We start from the raw sequence: 10016 nt of genomic DNA, 5'->3' as shown, positions 1-10016 counted from the left end.
GCCGCCTCGCGGAAATACCTGCCACCCGGCTCTCCCAAGCCAAATATTTTAGACGTTCAAAATTCTCGGGGTCGCCGTTTGACTCCCTGCGCTGGTTAATCTGTCCAGCAATGGGTGCGGAACGGCCTAACGGCCCTGCAGGTTCCCAGCTGCCTTTCCTATTTATGAACACACATGACTTTATCGAGATAATTAAGATGAAGTTCATTGTAAAAGAACCGTGCTTTGTTTAAAGAGCACCCGTTAAAATGAAGGCTCTGTAAATATTTATGAGCAGTTGTTTAAGCTGGAGGAAAGAGGTGCCGGAGACCTGCTACTCAATGTTTTTACCTCTGCAAAAAATAAAAAAACCCAGAAGAGTGGGAAGGGGGGTTAGCGCTCTGAAAAGGTGTTGCATTGCTTCCCCATTCATTGTCAACCCTATACCTATAATCCTTTTAAAGCAGGAAGAACCGAGGTATAATAAAACCATTGAGCTGGCTAGACGTCTGGACCTAATGACTTTACGATATGCTACGGCCCTTCTCTTTGAAACCCTCTGATTTTGATGTTTGCGATCGTTGGAGGAAACCAAAAATGCAGACAACACTCGGCCTTAAAATCGGGACTATAAATCGCAGGATGTCACTGTCGGGCCAAGAACAACCCGGGCGAGAGAAGGGGCTCAGGTGGAAAAGCTAACATGGACCGTGTAGTTTATTCGCGGATTGCGTGGGTAGAAGTGGTCCAGGGCGGTAAACCCGGGGCCGAATACGCGGCTGTTTAGAAAGCAGCCCTTTTCCCTGGCTGCTCCAGACCTAAGAGGTAACCCGTATTACTGCCCGCGGGACACTTAATCAGGCTAGAGAGGGAGACGCTGATTTCACTATTTTTCCAGCCCAAGCGGCGGCTGGGGGCGAAGTTGTCCTTTTCCCCTTGTATATGGGTAATTCCAACCGGTGTGAGGCAAATGGAGGCGCTTGGAGCCTCTCACTAGCCTGCAGCTTCCCTTTAAACAATGTCCTCTCTGTGTCCAGCCACACGGAGTTTTAATTCCCAGTCGCGGGCTGCGCTCAGGACCCAAACAGAAGCGCACAGTTCTGCCCGGCAGGGCGTTCAGCGGGCTGGCGGGAATAAACAATTGGCTGGAGGGTGAAAAGTGTCGTCTGGACTTAAACTTCCCAACGGAATCGGTTGAATCGAAAGGAAGTGCAAGCCAGAAAACAGGGCACCTGGAAACGCCAAACAGCAGCCCGGGTGATATGATGGGTAGAGCTACTGGCCCACACTGGGCGAGCGACCCTTATTTAAGCCTTTCGACTGCTTTGTTTAAAGCCGCTCGGCCTAAGTTAATTACAGCGGGATAAAAACGCAAAGCGCGCACCCAATGTGTCCAAAGACGCGGCCTTAGGAGCCCTGCAGGGAACGCGTTAGGTACCGCTGTCCCTCGGTGCCCAGAGGGCGGTCCTCTGCATTCCTTCAGCCTTGCATTCGTGTCTGGATCACTTTAGACCGCCAAGGTGAAAGAGAAAGCGCCGGTGTCTGTATAGTGCATGAAAGCCGGGGTTAAAAAATAAACTGCTTTTAAAGCAAGGCAGGAAGAACACGCGCACCAGTGGGAGTTAAAGCCATTTGGTGGCGGACCGCGGTTTCAGTTGACCACTAGAGGGCGCTGTTGGTCCATTTTATGATTCTTGGGCTCAGGCGGCTTCTCGCCTGAAAAAATACATATTTATTGAAATACGGACAACTCTACTTTTAATCCTGGATTGTGCATTTGTAACCAAAATTAAACAAGAGGAACTGCTCCCCGCCGTGATCTAAATTGCTAGCTCAGAAACACCTTGCGCAGTCAGCATTTTGGAGATGAAACTTCTTGCAGCCTTAGCCCCCTGTCCATTGTATGAAAGCATAAACCTGGGCAGGTCTGTGTTTCCCAGGAGGCTTAGTTTTAGTGCGTTATATTTAAACGATGAGAGTAAATACAGTGATCAAATCCGTTACTGATGGGCCGTGCCCTGAAGAAAAGCTACAAGTAATGCTGGATTATTGGGGCCTATTGTTGAAAAATGCTCCTGGTATTTTCCAGGAATTGTTACCGAACCTATAAAGTACTTGAACCTGTTTATGAATATTGAGCAAATGTCTTGCTCATTCTTCCCGCTAATTTACAGGCTTCTGGAGTAGGAGCAACAACTTTATAACACCCAGGGCAAAAAGAGGTAAGAAGATACGTTTGGAAGGTACCCCCCCCCCCCAATGGGGCCCTTGTCCTTGTGCTTTGCAAACAAAGAGGTTTATTAGGTCAGAACCGGTATGTGTTTCACCAAGATCTAATTTTCTCCGGGTGATCTCTCGGGCCTAAAAATATTTATGGGGCAAAGGGAAAAAACGACACATTTCACAGTGAATAAAACACGTTTATTTTTAAGAGCAGGGACCGAGGCGAGGGACACATTGTTATGAAATACACTACATGGCGGTATTTCACAGGCAACCTCTAGATACGTTCTTACACCCAGTTAGCACAGCGAGGAAAATAAAGCCTGTGGCCGTGGCCAGGCCTGACAAAAGGACAATATTTTAGGAGCTCCCACTGGCGCCGGTGCAACCCCTAAACATTGTGGCCCCTGAAGAGTTTGGGACCTTCCCTGCACGCCAGGTGCGGGGGGTGCGTTTTCAGGCCAAAGGCGTTGCTCTCTTCGGAGCAAGGAGTGCTGCAGCGAAGCGGGAGGCGCAGGCCTCCATCTGCACCCCGCGCAGGTTTTCGGAAGACACGTGCGCATCTGAGCCCGGTGAGAAGACGCAGTTACAGGTGTGAGGCCGTAACGCTACCGGCCCTTTGCACGCATAGCCTTGGAAACGAGCGCGCTGGAGAACACCTGTCCCGGAACACCATTCCTTGGGAATCTCCTCTGGCTTCCCTTCGGCTGGCCGCTCTCCGGCCGGGGCTGGTGTCCGGCGGGCTGGGCTTTCCAAGGCGCGGGCCTCTGGCTCGGGTTTGTAGCCACGTTCGTTTTGTGGCAGTCACCCCGGGACCTTACAGCAGGAGACACCTGAGCGGGTTGCCTAAATCAACAGAAAAAACACCCCAAAGTTTATTGGCCCCAATAACACCAGAGGGAATGAACGTGGGAGGGAGGCGAAAGGTCCCAGGTCTCTTCCCTGTAAGCCCCGCTCTTCTCTCGAGTGGCACCGGGCGGCCACACCCGGCCCGTGGAACAGCTCCCCTCCATCCTGCAGTCTGCGTAACACGGGACACCCTGAGCGGGCTTGTCCTTAAGGGAAACCCGGGCCCCCACCGGGAGACCGGGGACCCGAGTCCGCTGGGCTGGAAACCGCAGGGCTGCCACTGGCTGCCGCGGGAGCCGGCTCTGCCTCCGGGCTTTGGCTGAAGGCAGGAGCTCTGCGTTGGCGGGGAGGGGCCCGACTGACCCCCGGAGAGCGGGTCTGGGGTAGGAAGCTTGGAGCGAGCCTGGAGCAGCCTCGGCGCTCTCTGAAGGGGGGGAGGGCTTTCTCCCCACGGAGCCCGGCCCTGCTCGCAAGCCGCGGCTCCCCCCTTGGCCCTCGGCTGCAGAGCGCTGGCACGCCCCGGCCTGCCTCCCTTCAGCCCTTCCCTAGCGCCTGGGACCCTTCCTTCCCGGCGTCCCTCCCCGGCCCCGAGCCGGCTAATGCGCCCCCAGCCGCCCCGTGCCCTGCTCGGCCCCTGCCGGGTGAAATGATGGAAAGTGTATTCCGAGGCACGATTCCCATTAGGCAGCAATTAATCCGGGAGCCGGGAGCCGCAGCCAGGCGTGCCCGCGCCAAGGGGAAGTGCGCGTCCCATTCCAGCAGCTCGGCCGGCCTGTTCCTTGCGCCCGGGTGCCGCCGAGCGCCCCGGGGAGTTACCCGGAGCTCCCGCGGCGGGGCTGGGGCCCTCCCCCGCCGCTCCCAGCCCCCCCCCCCGGCCTTCCCCAGCCGCAGCACGGACTGCGGAGAGGCGCCCTGGCCCCGGGCAGCTCCGGCTGCTGCTGGCAGGAGGGCGGAGGTGGCCCTGCGTCTCCGGCCGGCGCCTGGCCCCCAGCGCGCTCAGCCATTGGAGCGATCCGCCCCGCGGTTATCTGGGGCCGATCTCCCGGCCCGCTCGGCGGGGGTTCAGCTGCGCGCTTCCCGAGCAGCCCCCGGGGGTGCAGGTGGCGGGGGCGGGCGGGGGGGGGCGCGGTGCCTCGGGAGCCGGACGTGCCAAGCCTGCCCCGGAGCGCCCCTGCCCAGCAGCGCGCAGAGCGGCCAGGCGGCGCAGCCGGAGCAGCTGCAGCGCGGAGCCGAGCGGGCCGGGGCTCCCTACGGCTGGGTGCGGCTGGGCCGGCCGAGCAGCGCAGCGCAGCGCCCATGAGCTCCTACTTCGCCAGCGCGCTGCCCCCCAAGGCCCGGGCGGCGGGAGAGCCCCTGCGCCCCGCGTACTACGACTGCCCCTTCGCGCCCGAGGGCAGCGGCCGCCACGCCGCCCTGCTGTACCGGAGCGGCGCGGCCACCGCCGGCTTCCAGCCGCCCCCGGGGCCCGCCGGAGGGGGCCCGGGCTTTTACCCGCCGGCCGGGGGGAGCCCCGCGGCTGCCTACCAGCCGCCCGCTCCCCCCGCGCCCGCGCCGCCGCCTGCGGCCCCCTGCGGCGGGATTACCTGTCCCGGGGAGCCCGGGAAATTTTACGGATACGATCATTTACAGAGACAGCCGCTTTTTACGAGCCAGCAAGAGGCCGAGCTGGTCCAATATCCTGCCTGTAAATCGTCCAGGGCTCATACTGGCGAGGACCCAGGCCACTTAAATCAGAGCTCGTCTCCCGCCGCGCTGTTCCCCTGGATGAGACCGCAAGGTTGGGCGCGGGCAAACCCAGCACCTCCCTCCCTCCCCCCGTTTGCTTCCAGCTCACGTCTGCGCTCCCAGCTTCTCCCCCTGCTCTGTCCTCCTCCCGCTCTCCCTCTTCCTGTCTCGGCGGCTCCGGGGGCGCGGGGGCCGCGCTGCAGGAGGGGAATACAGTAACCCGGCGCGGAATAGCTTTACGCCCTGCTCCTCCGCGCAGGGCGTAAACCCACCCGGCCCAGGGGCGCCCCTTGGAGCACCGCGCCGGGCTGCCGTGCGAACGGGGCGGTGGTTCCCCCCGGGTGCAGCTCCTGAACGCGGAGCTGCGAGGCAAAGAGCCAGGCCAGGCCTCGCACAGGGCTCGTTTTTTCTGGACACGCGTGCAAAATCCCCCCGGTTAAACAGCCCGTCTCTGGCGAGCTGCGTTTCTCCCTCTGTGCGCATTTATCTACTCCCCCAGCTGTGCGGGTGCAGCTGGAGGGACAGGCGCGGAGAGAAGCGCCCAAGCCAAGGAGCTCTTGAGGTTGAACGATCCTGTGTGTTTTGTTTTAATCAGCAGCGCCTGGTAGGAGGAGAGGGAGACAAACCTACAGTCGCTTCCAGACGCTAGAGCTGGAAAAGGAGTTTCTGTTTAACCCCTACCTGACCAGGAAGCGAAGGATTGAGGTGTCCCAGGCGCTAGGACTCACCGAGAGGCAGGTAAAGATCTGGTTTCAGAACAGGAGGATGAAATGGAAAAAAGAAAACAACCAGGACAAATTCCCCGCGTCCCGGCAGGAGGGAAAGGAAGGGGAGGCCAAGGAGGAAGCACATGACGTGGAAGGAGACCGAGCTGAGGGGCAGACGGATTAAGTTTGGCCTTGAAACGTTAATCAAAGACTGTCGAAAATAAGGACCCACCTATACCGGCACACGCGGCCCTGTTTCTCTGTTGCGAAGGTCCCTGCCTGTGTTCCAGGCTCTCTTAGGTCCTGGCGCTTGGCGTGTCTCCGCTCTGTGTGTGTATTGCTTTTGGTTTTACTCTGTCGGGCACAATCTCCAGCCCAGTTGCTCTGATTTACACGGAAATTCGACACCCCGTTTGTCGCGACATATTTTAATTGTCCTTTCCCAACCTTTAAAAGATCACTCTCAAAGTCACAACTTCCGAGGGAGCCTTCCCCCCAGGAAGCCAGGCGTATAGACCGCTTTATTAATCAGAACCAGGCGCTTGTACTCTCTTAACCTCTTTCCGCTGTTGTATCGAGTCAGCCATTGCGAAGAAATTAGCACATTAAAAGATGTACCTGCTAGTGTCGATAGGTGATTGAAATAAACAAACCCGTGTTCAAACGGGGACTGTATCCGGTTCCGTGGCTCCCTGTTGCAATCCGTTGGCTCGATTACCTTTAGGAGATCCCTAACTCCCTTACTTTTTGCCTTTGATTGTTTCTCTCGTTCTGGGGGTATTTCCGGGAGAGCTTTAGCCAAAGATCTCGAAAGAACAGGTTCGCCAGAACAAAAAAACTCGCGTTCTTTTAAAACAAAGCCCCGGTGGCCTGAAGTCTGTGGAAGCAACCACAGAGGGCTTTGGGAAAACAGGCCCCGGCTTGCCCAGAGAAGCTTGCCGCTGACTTCCGCCTTAGTCGCCCTTTACTATTTTGCTGGAGTTAAGCCGAGCGGAAGAACTTCGGACCAGTGCACAATGAAAGCGCCCGGCGCGCGGGCAGGCGCAGCTCCCCCGCAGAAGGGGCCTCTCCGCCCGGTGCACGTAGTGGGGGTTGCGGGCGGGGCGTGCGCGAGCAGTACAGGATCGGGGCCCTGCTGGTGACCCCTCCCACAGGGCCGCTAGGAACTAGCTCTCACCAGGCGTTTTCCTCCGATTTCCCTAGACAGCGGCTGCTGCAATGCGAGCGAATCGCCCGGCGTTTGGCCACTCGCCTTTGGCAATGCGCGGGTGAAGGGGCGCCATATTCAATGCGTCTCACCCGCATGGGCCCACCGAGAGCCTTTCGGGCAGCTGCGGAGTGCCAGGGGCGCAGGCCGGCAGCGCGGCTTCATGCGGCGACTCCCGAGGACAGCAGCTGCCGCTGAGCACACACCTCTGACCATTCAACCCAATGCCGATCGCTTGCCCTGGGCGTGCCCCGGCTGCATTGCCGCTACACTGCGCCTTTGCGCCAGCCCAGCACACCAAGCGTCAGCCGGGCAGGAACCTTCACACCCCGCTTCGCATTCGGTGAGCCCGGGCCTGGCCATCGGCATCTGTGTGCCCTGCTCCGGGAGGGGCCGATGGGAAGGGAGAGTGCTCAGGAAACCCGAAATAGACTCCGGCCTGTCTGTCGGTGTTGCTGGAAGCTTAAAAGGTTACAGAACCGAAGTAGAACACAAGGAGGCTCCAAAGTTATGAATGATCTAATATATTATATTATTGTATAATGATAATAATAATAATAATAATAATTGTTGTTGTTGTTGTTGTTATTATTAACAACACCACCACCAATTATATAGTAACAGAGAGGGAGCCGTGCTAGTCTATACACTATCAAAACAAAAAGCAGTCAAGTAGCACTTTAAAGACTAGCAAAATGGTTTATTCGGTGAGCTTTCGTGGGACAGACCCACTTCTTCAGACCATAGCCAGACCAGACCAGACTCAATATTTAAGGCACATTAAATAATTATTATTAATAATTAATAAGTTAAACGATAAATAAGGCACTTAAATATTGAGTCTGGTCTGGCTATGGTCTGAAGAAGTGGGTCTGTCCCACGAAAGCTCACCGAATAAACCATTTTGCTAGTCTTTAAAGTGCTACTTGACTGCTTTGTACTTTAATAATTATATAGGTATTATTATTCAACAAGAACAAGAACAATAATATAGGTATTATTATTATTGTTGTTTTGTTGCCAATAATAATAATAATAACAACAAAACCAACAACATCTCGATTTACTCTCCTCGCTGGGGGGCCCTGGCACATAGCCGCAGGCCGGTACTAGACAAGGATCGTTTTATTTCGTCTTTAAAGGAAAGCGCAGGCAAACATGGGACTTCCATCCTGCTGAGCGTCCCACAGGAGCGAGCCTCTCGCCTCTGCTAGGCTAGGAAGCACGAATAAAAGCTCCCCAGGTAAGGAAATCTCGGCAGGATCCGGCCCGAGGCCAGTACAGCCGGAGAGAAGCAGGAACAAAGGAAGGGGCCTTTGAGTGCTGAAAAGAGCCATATGTCTAGTTCCGCTTTTTGTTCGCCCCCAGTTTGGTGGGGGGCATTTGAAGACGCCCCTGGGGCGTAGGGCTCCTTAGTTCTGAGGCACGTAAGGCTGGGGCGCTGAGAGGAAAGGGGGCAGGTTTCTCCCGGGGGCTCGGAAGAGCTCTCCGCGGCGGCGCGGACCTCGGGACAGCACGGCCGGTGCTTTGGCGTGAGGCGCACTGGGCCCCGGGAGGACGAAGCTGCTTTAGCCTCACGCGCTGGTGACTTTACTTCCGCCAGAGAAATGCCCCTTTTCCTCTGGGGCGTATTGCGCCAGGGCCGCTGCGAGCAGTGCAAATCCTCCTGGGGCGCGCAGGAGTTCCGGCTCCGAGTCGCCTCGGCGAGGGGCCCCGCCCCTCCAGCCCTGCCCCGGCGGTGGAGCGGGTGTCACGCAGAGTCACCGCAGCAGCGCGCTCCGGGCGCCGCAGATGGCCTCCGCCCGCTCTGAACCGCTGCGGCTGATACCCAAGCACGTCCGGGAGGAAGCCTGGCGGGCCCGGCCCTAAAACCGTGTGAACAGCAGTTGCCCGTGCGGGGTCCCGGGGCGGAGGTGGGGTTAAGAAATGGCCCAAACCTGCCCGCAGCGCCGCGCACCAGAGGGGAACTCCGCGGTGCGGGACCAGCTCGGAGCGCCCGCTAAACCCGAGACGTTCCGGCAGCAATTCCGCGGCGTTTGCCCGGCTTGCACGCGGGCCGGGGAGGTGCGGGTCGCGGCCTGGGGCAGGGTATTGCTCAGTTCAGTTGAGCCGGTTGCTTTCACTCAAGCCCAGGGCACGCTCCGCACTTCGTGGCGGGAAGAGCGAGTCACGCAAAGCCCCTGTTGGGAGCCCGCCCGTGTAGAAACCTGACAAGCCCCATCTCCCGCCAGGCCCCGGCTCGGAAGCGTGCGGCAGCTGCAGCAAAGCCATGAAGCAAACATTTTGCTGCAGGAATTTGCATAAATCCAGCAGTTCCCCCGCCCCGGCTCCGCAAAAGCCCTGCGATTGGTTATGCGAATTTAAAGGCGACCTAATATGCGGAGGCCGAGAGCGCTGGTCTATTGCTTGCAATTATATCAGCGGGACAAAGATCCTCCGAGGTACATATCTCGGCTCCGGCCCGACACTGCCTTGTTCAAGTCCTGCGAGAGGGAAGCCGTTTGCAAAGGCCGAGGAGGGCCGAGCCGCTCACAAATGTCTCCAAAGCCGAATCTTGTCCTTACAGCGGCTGTTTCAGTCTCCGATAACTCTCCGTTTCAGAGCAGAGAGACCAAAACCCAGTGCTCGTTGCAGACTTGCCCGTCGGCCCGCGTTTCCCCGCCAGGTGTGCGCACCCGGTGCCCGCAAAGACAGGCAGCCACTCTCGCTCCGCAGAGCTATGTATTCGCCCGCGCAGCGCGGGGTCTTGCTTACAAGGCTTTTCCCGGCGGCGTGGCGACCTTAGCCAGCCCCTTAGTCGCCCGGCCCTGGCCTTTGCGGGTAGGATTCTGCTAACCGCAGCGGTGGCGCAAAACGCCCCAGAGCCCCGTGAGATGCTCGTCGCTGCCCGGGCAGAGGCCGAGTTTGGAGGGGAAAGCGGTTTGGAGGGGCTAGGGGGGGCAGCCCCGGTTCCCCCGCCCTCTGGGACAAGGGCCCCTTTTGGCGTTGCGCAGCTGGGCTTCCTCCTCCCGCAGCCGTGCTGGGGATGAGCGAAACCCGAACGGGAACTGCCCTGCGCGCACGGCCCCCGTGCGAACGAGTCGGTGTCGCGGGGCTGGGCTGTCGCTCACTCCTACCGACGAGCCAAGGACGGGGGCAGCCCTTCAGGAGGCTCGTCCTGCGCGCTGGAGCCTCAGCCATGGTCCGGGCCGCCGAGTGGAGAGGCTGTTTCCCAACGCCACCACTTGCAGGGGGAAGAGCCGGGCCCCGCGGCCGGGGTTTGCCTCCCTCTCCACGGATAGGTCCAGGGGCAGGTTTTAAGAAGTCAGAGGGTTTATCGGAGGGGC

At 58.6% G+C, this 10016-nt stretch overlaps 1 protein-coding gene across 2 annotated transcripts; it reads left to right on the top strand.

The window, feature by feature from the left end:
* The first annotated feature begins 3054 nt into the window (after positions 1–3054).
* On the top strand, positions 3055–6163 carry HOXD8 (homeobox D8). Of its 2 annotated transcripts, none has more exons than XM_075001789.1 (2): positions 3055–4828; positions 5375–6163. In XM_075001789.1, the coding sequence occupies exons 1-2, from the start codon at positions 4348–4350 to the stop codon at positions 5665–5667; spliced, it is 774 nt and encodes a 257-aa protein (XP_074857890.1). In that variant the 5' UTR covers positions 3055–4347; the 3' UTR covers positions 5668–6163. The 2 variants fall into 2 exon arrangements, with proteins under 2 accessions (XP_074857890.1, XP_074857889.1); XM_075001788.1 differs by having other exon boundaries at positions 5372–6163.
* The last annotated feature ends 3853 nt before the right edge of the window (positions 6164–10016 follow it).

This window comes from Carettochelys insculpta, chromosome 8 (assembly GCF_033958435.1).
Source record: "Carettochelys insculpta isolate YL-2023 chromosome 8, ASM3395843v1, whole genome shotgun sequence".
NCBI lineage: Eukaryota > Metazoa > Chordata > Testudines > Carettochelyidae > Carettochelys > Carettochelys insculpta.
The sequence above is the reverse complement of the archived record's forward strand: the minus strand, read 5'-3'. Positions and strand labels throughout refer to the sequence as shown.